The sequence below is a fragment of the Zea mays genome, chromosome 9 (assembly GCF_902167145.1).
Source record: "Zea mays cultivar B73 chromosome 9, Zm-B73-REFERENCE-NAM-5.0, whole genome shotgun sequence".
Taxonomy (NCBI): Eukaryota; Viridiplantae; Streptophyta; class Magnoliopsida; order Poales; family Poaceae; genus Zea; species Zea mays.
The window spans coordinates 2,935,659-2,950,149 of NC_050104.1; the positions used below are offsets into that span (position 1 = coordinate 2,935,659).

Consider the following 14,491-nt stretch of genomic DNA (forward strand, 5'->3'; position numbering starts at 1 on the left):
CTACATTAGTTTGAATTCAGAGGCAGAGCCAACAGAGCGATGTTTCAATTCAGATTTAGTGTCAGTTTAGCAGTGAGGTAAGCGATGTTTCAGTTTATCCCTATTTCAGTTCAGCAATGAGGCCAGATTCAGTTTACCAACTAATTTGTAGTATATCTTAAGCAGAGTTGGCACATTTTAATTTTTAGTCAGTCACAAATGACCTGTACTGTACCACAAGGATGTATCTCAATTCTCAATAGAGAATAACAAACAAATATTCCCTTTCATCAAACATCAATTAACGCAGAATATTCAAGTTCCTTGGGTTATTATATGAGATGGCATTGATTCAAGAAACATACACATCAACACTTTCTAATGGCGTACATAGAAGTGGGTTCAAAACAACAACTGAATAACTGTCTTGCTCCAAATAAATATGGAGTCATAACAGTGTCGAACAAAAAGTCTATCTTTTAAACAAATAAAGATTGTCTCCTAGTTGATGAGAACACCATATTTTATACAAAGGAATGAAGAAAGATTTGAGAATATTTGAAACAGTTTGATCCATATGTATGAGCAGCAGTATAATCCATATGCGTGAAACCTGATCATTGCAAGTGAATGCTACAGATAGAAGCTGAAACTAATCAGCCAGGATACCACCTAAAAACTAAAATTAACAAGCCAAAAGTCACCAGCCGACCAAACAATACAAACTTACCTATGTGCGCATAGACTAAAGCAAACATTTCAGCATTTCCCCCCATTTATAGTGGTACTCATTTGATTTATTTGATTCCCACTGTGTAGCCGAGTACTTCTGGCATCCAACTTTCTCCATTACCTTCATTTCCAAAGAACAAATAGAAAGATAAACCAAGTAGAGGCTAGAGGCTGAGGCATGTTCTTCTACATGCATCACCTTATTTAGCATACATTTCACGGCATTATGGTCTGACCTTGCTCTTCTAAAAAATGGGTGCTTTAATAGCTTTTTTGCAGGTGGCCTCTTCGTTGGGTCTTTAATGAGACAAGTGGCAATCATACTCTTAAAAGACTACAAAACAAGACAAGAAATGATTCAATAGTCACACACAATTAATTTCTTAGAAAATATTTTTGAAACCATACGTCTGAAAACTTCATCTCCTTTGTGTTATGAAGTGATGGAGTGGCATGTTGCAACGTCATGAGAAAAACCTGCATGGTGTTTCATAAACCTTCAGGTAAGCACATAATTATTATGGAACAATATATAGACTAGATTAATGCAATACCTTTGCTGGAGGTTGGCTAGAAAATGGTGCATGGCCAATAGCAAGTTCAAGTGCAGTAATGCCAAACGACCAAATATCCGCCCTATAGTTTTTTAGATAAAGAAAACAAATCAACAACTATACTTACGGTGATAAATAAAAAAATCAACAACTATCGATAGTAGTAACAAGGTAACAAGATATACTTGAAATCGTAATCCTTTTGCTCCATAACTTCAGGGGCCATCCTTTGAATGTGAAAAAGGAAGTGGAGAGCAACGCCGCTGTTAGTATGTAAGGAAATATGGAATGCATTGTATTTAGTTGAATAATTTATAAATTGCAATATTTTGCTACCAACAAGGCGTCCCAACAAGTGTCTTCCTTTTGCCGTGTCTATTGATTATTGAGTCATAAAGGCTAGCGGTAACTCCAGAATCTGATAGTTTGACTCCTTTATCTTGATCAAGCAGTATGTTTCCAGCCTGTGTTCACGCATGGAACGAAATAAATGCCTTCTCGTTATAATAAAATTCCATGTGTGAATAAAGACTTGCCCATCCCTCCTCCATTCACACGCAGAAAATTTTCTAAGAGTTTGGAGTGAATGTTTTATTTCATCCATTATTTCATGAAGGAAATCAAGCCTTTAATTTCCATATGAAAGGAAAACTTGATCCCTCCATTCCAAACATGGTGTAAGCAAAACAAAACAAAAAAATGGATTCTTTTGAAATTCCTATAAAATTAAAATCCTAGTTAACTGATGCATATATAGCAGTGTGAGGCAAACGACAAGGATCCATACCTTTACGCGATGAAGTTCTCGTCGTCGAATCCCTTGGGGTACGACGATTTCATCAGGTGGTAGCACGAACCTCCAGCCATGCAGGGCATTACGATCCACAGGGCTTCGCCCTCCGTGAACAAGCAGTACGCTCTGAGAAGGTTTGGGTGGTCGATCATGATCATGGTCTTCACTTCCTCTGAGGCATTGTTCTACAAAACAAAAGAAATTGAAGCGAGTGAGTAGTAGATAATATAACCCTCTTCTTTTCCCAATCCTTGTACAATTCTTATATATAGGTAGCACTGCAAGAACTGAAGCTACGTACTGAAGAGACGGTGTGTTCGAAGGCTTTCATTTCACACACAAATCAGCTAGTCATCACACCATAAAGTTTGCGTGAATTTTGGATATATATACTTTGGGTGCGGTGCGGGTAATTTATTCAGTCATTTTCAATATTACACGAGCAAGGACTAATTGATGAGAGTAACGGAAGCAGTGCGCGTACGTACCATGTCGGACTCGGTGCGGTGCGCCATGTTCATGACCTTGACGACGACGACCTCCCGTGCGGCAGGCAACGCGCCCGGCGCACGACGGTTGTGGCGCCGTCACCGATGGGCTCGAGCAGCTCGTAGTCCACCGCGTGAATGGGGAACTCCCGCTTCCGGCCCAGTGGCGCCAGAGGCCCGCTCTTCTTCCCCTTCCACATGCCGTCGGCGCCCCCCTCCGATCCCCCTGACGGCGCCCCTATTAGGCCAGCCGAAGGCGTCAGCGGGAGGGCCCGAGCTAGATCGACCCATCGGTGGACAGTGGCACGCATGATTTGTCCAAGGCGCGGCTGGGCGCGTGATGTGATGGTGAGGGCGCATGCCCCCGCGGATCTGGACTAGCTCTAGAGGCCACAAGGTGGATCCACGGGGGGTCACCGCCGCGAGGCTTTAGGGCGGTGGGGGATCTCGAGCGAGGTTTTACGGCGCCCGAGAGGCCCAGCCCCAGGAGGTGCAGCGCGGGCGGCCAGGCGGCGTGGGGCTGGCGAGCGGGCGACGCTGGCTGGCGGCGCGGGGCGCGCGAGCTGGCGGCCGGAAGCGGGCGCGAGCTGGTGGGAACCGGGAAAGGAGAGGAAGAGAGACGCGCAGGGTTATGGATTTAGTTTTTTGGATTAAGTTCGACGGTGTCCACGTGGCCCACGTATTTAATTTAAGAACATGGGTACCCATAATCCTAATAGTTTAAGTTCGATGGTTTTGACTAGTGCCCACGAACTTAATTTAAGAAAGTGGGTACCCACGCTCTTAAAAAAACCCATGAACTTAACTAATGTAAGAATGTTGGTGCCCACGTTCTTAACAAAACCCACGTTCCTTTGTTCGCGGGTGCATCGGACTATCCGGGGCGCACAGGACATGTCTGATGCCCCTTCCCTCCCATTGCCTGCTGACGTGGCCGGTGGTGATCGCGGGGAGCAACTGTTGGATGCCTGGCGCACTGGACATGTCCGGTGCACACCAGACTATCCAGTGATTTTTAGGCAGCGCGCCCCACCGAATTCCCGAGAGTGGCTAGTTGGCCAACTGACCAGGCCAGGCACCGGACATATCTTGTGCAAATCGGACTGTCTCGTGAGGCTGAGTCTAGCCCAAGTTTGGCCTTTTTTAGCCAAGCTGCTTCACTTCCTTGTGGCTCGACTTGAGAAGTTCCCTAGCACTTAGATAAATATAGTTAGCAACTAAAACAAATGACTAAGTGCTAGATTCGTACCTTTGTTCCTCCATTTCAATAGGATTTGCAATGTGTGCAAACTCAAGTCTCAAAAGTAGTTTCTCTACAAAAAGAGTTAGAGCCCAAACACAAATACTAGAAACCTTGTAAAGTACATATGCAACATATTTAAAAGTGCGAACCTCACACGTATACCATTTTACACATAGTTGCACATTTGGGTCTAGGTTTGAGCACTTTTGGACTTGATTTTTTCAATTTGCTTTCTTCTACACCTGTGCTTATGCTCATACAAAGATGGTTAGTTCAAAGTGGTGTGTTGAGCAGTTAATCATCAAAACACTTCGAAATGCCCCAAGGGCACATTTCCCTTTCAGTTAAGCCCCCAAACACATTAAGAAAAAAGTCATCTTGCCTTACATACCGAGAGTATTGCCTCTTCACTAGATTGTGTAACAAAATATATACTCTCCTTGTTGCACATACAACTTGGTTTTCCCAAAGTCCCAATTCATAATATCTCCAATCACAAAGGTTTCAGTTGTCTCCATTTGCAACTCAAGTGGGTCTCAAATGTATCTCCTTCGATGCATTATCTATCATGCTTCAAGATATACCTTTTGTAAATAGACCTACCATATTTTTAGCCATCGTTATATAATCGCTAGCTGTTATTCCAAAATTTCTCATTTTGACAGACTTCAGTTTCCTTTCACATGTCTTGAGAACTTCAAAATATCCTTTGAACTTGCCACTTTTGTGATAACTATTTGGTTATCACTATTCATAAGGATCCCTTGAATTGTTTTTCCACAATTGATAAAATCCATCAAACACTCTATTAGCCATTCGGCCTCAACCGTAGTTGTATCTAATGCAATGAGTTCTATTTCTATGATTGACCTCGTCAATCTGGTCTATTTGCAAGACCTCCATGAAACAATAATGTCTCCATGAGTAAAGACATATCCACTTGTTACCTTTATCACGACAGCATTAGAGATCTAGTTAGAATCATTATGTCCCTCAAGTACCTTAGGATATCTAGTATAGTGATATCAATAATTCATTATACCACTCAAGTAGTACATAACTCTTTCAAGTGTGCGCTAATGATCATTTCTCGAATTAGTAGCAAACCAGCTCAATTTTCTAATCGCAAAGGAGATATCTGGTCAAGTAGCATCAAGTAAGTACATGAATGAACACAATTATTTAAGAATACCTCAATTGGTCTCTTCCTAGCCCCATGTTCTTTTGAAGAATTAAACTGGGATCATCAGGAGTTGTAGAAGGCTTGATGTCCTTATAGCTCAAAACCTCATCAACATAATGGGATTGAAGAAGAGTAATCTCATCCTTTTTTGATAAGCTTGATGTTCAGAATAACACCAGCCTCACCCAAATCTTTTATATCAAAGCTTTATGATAGAAAAGATTTCACCTCATTTATGACATAAATATCAATTCCAAAAATTAAATGTCATAAAAATATAAGCACATAATCACTCCTCTACACCCACCATAATAGTAATACACATATTTGTCAACTTCATTAACAACAAAGCATGCATGTGTTAGAATATTATCAATTTTATGCCATTGCTTTTGGTGCTTCCTTTAGCCCACACAAGGACTCCCACACGAGCTCATCAACTATGGGAAGAAAGTGTTCGCTAACGGTGAGGAGGATGAGTTGATCAACAACGAGGAGGATGGATGCAGGAAGGAGGATCTCGTCGATGACGTAGAAGAGGAGTGTGGGAAGGAGGGGCTTAGGGAACGAGTGCATGGATGTGAAAAAGAGGGAAGGCGTGGGGTTCGAGTGGAGAATCGAGGGGATTTTCCTCAACGCTTGCTCGAGCCAGATTCCAATTTCATGTGCAAATCACGCGAGGAAGGGAAGCGCCAGAAAGCATGGGGTGACGAAAGCACTACATTTGGCATCGTTTGCTAGTTTTTTTGCTAGAACAGGACAAAAGTTGTTGCAAATATGTCCTAGGAGTGTTGCCATGTATGAGTGAGCCTTTAATATTTCTTCTGGATTTTATTTTAAGTAATTTGGTCAAGCCTAATAAAATCCAACACCTGTTAGTGCAAAGAATGAGCATGCGACGACGAGCTAGCTAATGACCTAGAGAAGAAGCTTAGGGAGGATGAGCTCTCTAACAATGGAAGAGAGGGGAGGCATGAGGTTCAAGTGGGGAATTGGGGGCATTTTTTCTCGAGCCGGATTCTAATTTCATGTGTAAACCACATGGGGAAATGAAGCGTGTGAAAGCATGGGGTGATAGAAGCACTGCATTTGGTGTCGTTTGCCATTTTTTGCCAGAAGCAGAACAAAAGTTGTTCCAAACATGTCCTATGATTATTACTATAAATAATGCCATGTATCTACTCATAATGTATTCGACTTTGGTGCTTCACTCTCTGCAATAGGATCATTCGGAATTTTAGATGAAGTGTAGTGTAGTGTAGCACATGACTGGAATGATTGGACTACATAATACTCTCAAGTGAGCGAATGATATGTCACTTTTGCAGGAATAGTTGAGTTGTCCCTACTTGCTACTCCCCATGCAATTGTACATGTCTCACCAGGTGTGTACTCCCAAGATTTCTTATGCTATGTGTTCCCAACGGCATCTACCCTAGCAACACCGATGACAAGTGTTGTTTAAGGCTGACTCCAATGATTCCCTCTCCTAAATTCCTCTGTTTGTTTCTATTCTTATTAAATATCCCCCTCAAAGATTCTTCCCTTTATTTCACCTCCTCTCCAACCATTCCCCATATTCAGCTCCTCTTTACTCTTTAACTGAGCTATTTGACTAATCTACATCAGTTTTTGGAGCTTTAAAAATACTACAATATTTGTAGTGCCATCATACACATTGTTATCAGGTAATTATACTAGAAAAATATTAATTTCATAGCTAAAAGTACCGATTAACGAATGGGGGGATTAAGACTTCCCCATGCACGACGTGATTTCCCTGCTACCCCATGGAGAGGGCACCCGAGGGGAACCGTTGGGCACACCCAGGGTGTGCTCGTACATGCTAGCCGGCGGGGAGAGCCGTTGTAGGCTGTCTAATTGCTACAAAAGGGTAAAGCGGTGCACGTGTCGGTTAGATTTACTCTCATGGTCTGATTTTGGGAAGTGATCGACATAAAAGTGTGGAAAAGACAAACCACCCATATCAAGTGTAGCCAAAACTTAAACGTTTAGAATAGAAAGGTACTATCATCCCTCACTAATTCGAGTTCTAGACTTGTCAAGTGTAGTCACATAAAGTTGAAATCAATTTAAGTAAAACAAAAACATGCACGCACAGGTTAAGCAAGCAAACATGCATGCAAGGTTTGTGTCAATGGGTGTGAAACATGGCAACGACCGTTTTGCAAGCAGTCCTTAGGTGCAAGCGAGCTTTATGGTCCATTTTATCATGATTCAACTATATGTCACATTTAACATTTAAACCCTTTCATCACCTATTCGTGCATTTTTATAAAAAACTGTAACAAACCATGATAGAGTGTAGATCTTCAATATTGGTAAGCGTGTTGTATCCTGCACATCGTAGATGTGTTCACGTCCAAATGTACACTTAATAAATATTAAGAATATAATTCATAGGTATTCTTATGAAAATAAAGAAATGTTAAAGTATTGTTATGCCTTTAACTTAGAGTAAACATAGAGAAATTAAATAGTTCTCAACTAGGATTATATTACCCGAAAATGTTTACTTAATTTGCTTATCCACTATTATTTTTTAGTTTTCAATTCAATTTTAACTTATTTTTCTTTTACAAGAAACATTGTCAGTTTTGTTCTCCTTCTGTTGTTTGTTACATCTACATATGCATATCTTGATGATGACTTGACCAACATAATGTAAGTTATATTCAACCCAAAGGTGACTTAGATACTCGAATATAAAACAAAATGAACATGGAATGCTGATAAAAATAAAGTTAGTACAACCATGACTAGATGAACCATTGTTTGATCAACGAATGTTGACAAAGTGATAATACCAACATAATACAATATAAGGATAGATAAATTGGTTTGCCATGGTCTCTAGATATAAAACATGTGGATGAATATGGAGGACAACCAGATATTGCTTTACCTTATCGATAAAAGCTAAATAATTACAATCATGGTGTTAAAGTTATAAGTGGATTAAGAATCATTGCCACAACCATCATACACATGATACTAGGATAAAACAAGGTTACCATGGTATAAATTTCATTTATCACATGATGCAATATCTATCAAGTGTAAATACACATGCATTTTTTGTACTTATCCATATGAGCTATATACCTTACATTGACTGAAAACATAACCTAAGGATTATAAATGCATGAGTATTCTCCTCTAGCATGTGCCACAAAAAGAGCCTACTAGCACCTTTAAATTGTGTAGGTAACATTAGTCCTAACGATAACTCAAGCTACCAGAGCATAAAAAAGTTGAATACTAGTGGAACAAGGACCAATGAAACTACCATTTACTATCAAAATTTTGCACATTGATGATACCAAGAGCATAATAAACTATAAATGCTAATAAAATATTTTACCATGATAAATATATAAAAGCATCTAACATATAAACTATCAAAAGGGAATGAATGAGCATTGCCTCACCATATCCATGGCTAGAGAATATAGTAGCATTATATCTCAAGCTTGCAATCATTTTGTGGATATTGGATCACTATTTATCGGCCACAAATGCTTACTCCATTTCGTGGATATTGGATTACTATTTTTTGATAGGGCGCCCAATGGAAAGAGCTTACAGATTGGTCTCTAACTCAAAGCACTCATCGGGCGTATATAGTGTACTACTAGACAAGGTACTCGAAGAGGTTGTAAGCAGCATCTGAGAGGATGTGTACTCATTGGATGTGTCTAGTGTGCCATATAGGGTATTCAAAAAGTTCTACCACTATGCACTTGAGTGTTGTACTCATTGTACGTGTCTGGTGTGACGCTGGTGTAAGAACCAGATACTAGTACAAAAGTAATTAGTTTTAGAAACTTGTCGTTGGGAAAGCATCAGATGTGTCCGGTGTAGAGAGTGGATGCGCACCAGGCATGTCTAATGCACCTGATTGGCCTGAGTGGAAGGGTAACAACTAACTCCTTTGTTTGGAGTTATTTATAACCCGAACTCAGACATATGATGTCTCTTGCATATTTTAAGTGTTGAAGGAACATATTTGAGGGTGACGAAGCACCTTTGCCTAGTGAGAGAATTAAGAGTTGATAATCATTTGATTAGCGATCTCATTAGTGCATTAAGAGTAGCTTATGTGCATTCACCACTCTCATTAGACTTGATCAGATCAAGTGAGAGTTAGTGCTTGTTACTCTTGGTAGTTAGCATCACCTAGACAACTTGGTGGCGAGAGTTCGATGAGCATTCAAATAGATTATGGGTGACCCAACTAAAGGGTGTACCCAGTTGTGAGCAATTCATCATGTCTGAGAGGCAAAGAACCTACTAATAGAGAGACACATGTTCCTTGCGTGGATCAAGGATGAGCGACACCCTTGTGCAGGTGCTCCAATAAGAACTAGCAGAAAGTGTTGTCTCTCTAGTGCCTAGGCAAAACATTGAGACATTTCTAATTCTTCCTTTATATTGACATGTACATTTGAGAAATTATAGTTAAGTATTTACTTTACTAGAATTGCCATATTAGTATAGATTGGAACTTAGGGTGTAAATTTTTTGATTGATAAATAAAAATACTTTTAAGTACAAGGAATGAAGTTAAGTTTCTTAATAGTTTTTTAGTTTATGCAAGAAAATTTAGAGAATCACAATTCATCGTCTCCCATGCATATTGATTCCTTCGATTTGAAATGATTTTCATTCTCAATTAATACAATGCATACCAACAAACTTGTCGACTTGGCTGCTTGTAAAGAGACAGAGAGTTTTATAGAGTTTCATCCTTAGAAAAGTCATAACTCAGAAACTACTAAGTGATTTCTATAGCTGCCACCTCACTAAAAATCACGTATAAAAACTATAAGTTCCAATGCTATTTTCTTGTTGTGGTATCGTAATAAATGTGGGTATGACGACGTAGCCAGTGAGGTGCGTGTGAGCTCCACAGATAGAAACAGGATGCTCATCCCCAACACCAAAACAATAATATTTTTTGTGTTCGTTGCACATGTAGACCTGATTTCGTACGAAAGAAATGATTTTCTCATCTTTCTCATTAATTTTTTTTGCCATGTCACCAAGTTGCTTATATGGCAGCTAAATTAATGCTATAGAAACTAGATAACATGAAGGGTTGAGACTGCTCTTACTATCCTCATCGTTACAGTTACCCACACAAAAATTATTTTACTGTCCCAATAAATGTCATAAAACTCTACTGAAACTAAACTGAATTTCCAAACAGGAGTGCTACCAAAATGTATATTATCTCCAGCTATATGCAGTCATGCTTTTGAAGTTAGCGTAATAAGCACCTTACCCGACCATCCTACCACTAACACTAGATTTAACACAAATGCAGGTACAATTGTTGTTCAATCACAGCATGCAACAGCTACCCAGACTTCAAGAGGCACCAAAAAAACAGAAAACAAACAGCACAGTGCTCAAGCGGCACAACTGGAAGCCAACACATCCACACACCAGACCAAAATCAACGCGCTTCCCCAAACACGCACGGGACGCCCTCCAGTCCCCCTCCGTTTATCGCTAACGCCACCCGTTTTTGTACACACACGGCTACAGCAGCGGCCAATATACATACGCCTCCCCCTCAGTCCCTCACCGACCACTCTCCCCCCCTACCCAGTCCCCACTACTGCTACTGCGAGACAGCGCAGCACAGGCTGCCGCCCGCTGGCCGCTGCGAGCAGAGAGAATCCAAGAACGCGCAAGAGCCCCCCTCGTCACCACCGTCCATGGGCGGCGCTGCGGGCGAGGCGATGTGGGCCGCTGTTGTGGCGGCGACGGTGGTCTTCTTGGCCGTCGAGGTTTCGGGTGCCGCGTCGGCGTTGCCACGGTTTGCGGAGGCGCCTGAGTACCGGAACGGGGAAGGGTGTCCGGCTGCGGCGGCGGGGGTGTGCGACCCGGGCTTGGTGCACATCGCCATGACGCTCGACACGCACTACCTGCGGGGCTCCATGGCGGCGGTGTACTCGCTGCTCAAGCACGCGTCCTGCCCGGAGTCCATCTTCTTCCACTTCTTGGCCGCGGAGGCCGGGGCAGTGGACGGGGCGGACCCGGAGCCGGAGCTGCTGCGGCGCGCGGTGGCGGCGTCGTTCCCGTCGCTGCGGTTCGAGATCTACCCGTTCCGCGCCGAGGCCGTGGCCGGGCTCATCTCGGCGTCCGTGCGCGCCGCGCTCGAGGCGCCGCTCAACTACGCGCGGAACCACCTAGCGGACCTGCTCCCGCGCTGCGTGCCGCGGGCGATATACCTCGACTCCGACGTGCTCGCCGCCGACGACGTGAGGCGGCTCTGGGAGACGCGCCTCCCCGCCGCCGCCGTGGTGGCGGCGCCCGAGTACTGCCACGCCAACTTCTCCCGCTACTTCACGCCAGCGTTCTGGTCAGACCCGGTGCTCGGGGCCCGCGTCTTCGCCGGGCGCCGCCGGCCGCCGTGCTACTTCAACACCGGCGTCATGGTCATCGACCTCCGCCGCTGGCGCGCCGGCAATTACCGCCAACGCATCGAGCGCTGGATGGAAATCCAGAAGCAGAAGCGCATCTACGAGCTGGGCTCCCTGCCCCCGTTCTTGCTCGTCTTCGCCGGTGAGGTCGAGGCCGTCGACCACCGATGGAACCAGCACGGCCTCGGCGGCAACAACGTCCACGGTAGCTGCCGCCCGCTCCACGCTGGGCCCGTCAGCCTCATGCACTGGTCGGGCAAGGGCAAGCCCTGGGACCGCCTCGACGCCGGCAGGCCGTGCCCGCTCGACCACACCTGGAAGTCGTACGACCTCTACATCCCCGGCGACTCTGGAGGCGCCGCCTCGCCGGCGTCCGGGCCGGCATTGTCCGCATCCGTGTTCTCTTGGTAGAGAGATAGCTTCTAGTTCCATTGTCTTGCTGTGGCTGTTGCCGCCGCTGCTATGATCTAGCTGCCGCTCGTGGTGGGCTGTACAGGGCGGCGTTGGGAGCGGCGGTGGCGACATGACAGGGGAAATCAGGAATGAGTTGATAGAGAAGGGGGAGCCTTTGCCCTCGGGGGTAGAATTCAGATAAGTTATTGGGGAGAGATTTTGATTCTTTTTGGTCGGGCTGGTGATTCTTGGGTTCCCAATTCTCTCGATTGGATGTTGTAAAGACTTGGAATTTTGTTCAATTATTGATCATTCTTTCATTCATGTGCCATGCCTTCTTGACCTGAATCCTTTTGCTATTTTTTTTTTACCTTTATTACATTAGATGAACTAACCTAACTGTACTGAAATGCGCATGTATATGAGTTCTCTGCCAGTTTGAGACAGGCTTATCTCCCCTGCAATGGTTCTTGTATATGATGTTAATGCTGAATAATTCTCCACTGAATTTGTCAAATGAGGCGAGGAGCCTAGCTGGCAGTACATTGATGATTCATGGAGCTGAGATGTTGCATTGGTCCATCGGACCTGATGCGTCTGTCTTGAACGAAATGTTCTTGAAACCTGGCTAGTAGTGGGCTATTCATCTGCAGTGGACTGTTTGTGATGTACTTTCTACCCTGATCGACCAGCTGAAGGCTGAATTAGCACCGGAATTGAATCTCTGTTTCTAGAAAATGCCTATTGCAGCTGTTATATTCTCTGTATTCATTCCTGTTGTATCGATTTTTATGTCAGAATTCAATACTCAGCACAAGAGGCCTGTGACTGGAAACTTCAAAGTTTCTCCTGATAAGGTTTTGCAATTAATTTCCCTCCTGCTTTAATCTCGCTTGAAAACCACAAACAAATTCATGGAGGACTTGAAGATGCAGAGACCCGAATCGTGAGAATGTTTCTGCGAGCACTTGTTAGAGTATATTAGGATAGTATCTCCCAGTATCATAGATTATGATGTAATCTTGGCTTGCCTTAAAAAGAATTCTTGTACCTAAGTAATGACAATGAACTCCTGTATAATTCGGCAACGAAAACTTACCAATATGATCGGCTATCTCATCGATTTTACTCAAAGTTTAACCTAATTTCTTTCGATCTCATCAAATCTATATGGACCGGAAATAACCGAACAAAAATCCATAAGACATGTATGTTTTACTTACGAGTTACGACCAAAACTTGATGGTTTGGGACTTTGAGAAGATACAAAACATACTGCCTAGGTGCTGGTAACTGGGAGCATAAAGAACGTGGCCACTGCATGCCAAAGTTTACTCTCTTTTTATACAAGCAAATCGCCGCAAGAAAGGTGAGCAACCAATTAATGACCAGCTAGGGAATTGCGAGCAAGCTGCGAGGCAGAGGCAGTGCAGCTAATCATTGCCAACATTATTCCACCTTTTTTATTTTCTTTCCCCACACGCACGATCGAACGAAGAAATGTGACGAGCTCCTCTCTCCTCCACCCGCTGGGCATCGGCATCAAGCCAGCCATCGGCCACCAGCGGCGGACCCAGAAGAATTTTGAGTTATATATATAGGGGCGGGCAATGAGCAAAGCATAGTGCCAAAGTAGAACTGATACCACACCATTGTAATTAGCAGCGTGTTTCACAAGCCTTAACCAAAACAAAATTACGTGTCTATCAACTTAAATTTAGCTCTATGGCTACCAACTATATCATGGGCTTTAATAATTTCTTCTGTACTGATTAATGCAGCCAATTCTTTCTCAATATAAATTACCGGACAATTTCGCGAAAACCCATCTCCCATTGGTGGTTGCAATTGATATTGGAAGAGTTAATGCTAACCTGCTTAACATCCTGTTCACCATAGGATAAGATGATTATTTACTTGTTTTAAATAATCCACTTGTTAGACCAGCAAGTGTTCATAATTCCTTGAGTTCTAGATGTTTGTATACATCAATCTGAAAATTGTGTCAACTGATACTCAAGAAAATGTCGACCAATATAAATGATCGCATAATCTTTATTTTCACCTTATTGAGTCAAAACATCACCTGTGGTCTTCTCTTCGATAGCAATATAGAATTTAGAAGGAACTCCTGTACTAGGTGCATGAAGAATTGGTGGTGATGACAAATATTTCTTTATGTTCTCAAATGTTTTTTTGTTGTTCTGCCCTAAGTAAATACATATTCATCTCTCAACCAAAGTATAGGGTTAAAAGAAATAGTTTTCTTGGATAAGTTCATAATAAATCTCCTCAAATAGTTCATCTTTCCTATGAACTTTTGTAACTCCTTTTTGCATGGAGGCACCTGAACTCTCTTAATAGCCTTTATTCTTTTAGGATCAATCTCTATGTCTTTATCAAGAATAATAAAGCCAAAGAACTTTCTAGCCGATACACCAAAAGCATATTTGAGTGGATTCATGTTTAAACCATACCATCGCATTCTCTCCAAACTAGATGCAAATAGGCCAATGAGATGTATGGGCAGCCGATTTGATCATAATATCATCAATATAACTTCCATGATGACACCCATTAAATCATGGAAAAATCAATTCATAGCACGTTTATAGGTAGCCCCTACATTCTTCAATCCAAATCTCATCATAACCCACTCAAAGATACCCAT

At 42.7% G+C, this 14,491-nt stretch overlaps 1 protein-coding gene and 1 pseudogene across 1 annotated transcript; one reads left to right on the top strand and one right to left on the bottom strand.

The window, feature by feature from the left end:
- Positions 1-724: 724 nt before the first annotated feature.
- Positions 725-2,746, bottom strand: LOC103637793 (serine/threonine-protein kinase fray2-like; annotated as a pseudogene).
- Positions 2,747-10,605: 7,859 nt separating this feature from the next.
- Positions 10,606-12,143, top strand: LOC100217291 (putative galacturonosyltransferase-like 9). The gene has a single exon (NM_001143641.1). It carries the CDS (start codon positions 10,720-10,722, stop codon positions 11,836-11,838), a length of 1,119 nt encoding a protein of 372 aa, NP_001137113.1. The 5' UTR covers positions 10,606-10,719; the 3' UTR covers positions 11,839-12,143.
- The last annotated feature ends 2,348 nt before the right edge of the window (positions 12,144-14,491 follow it).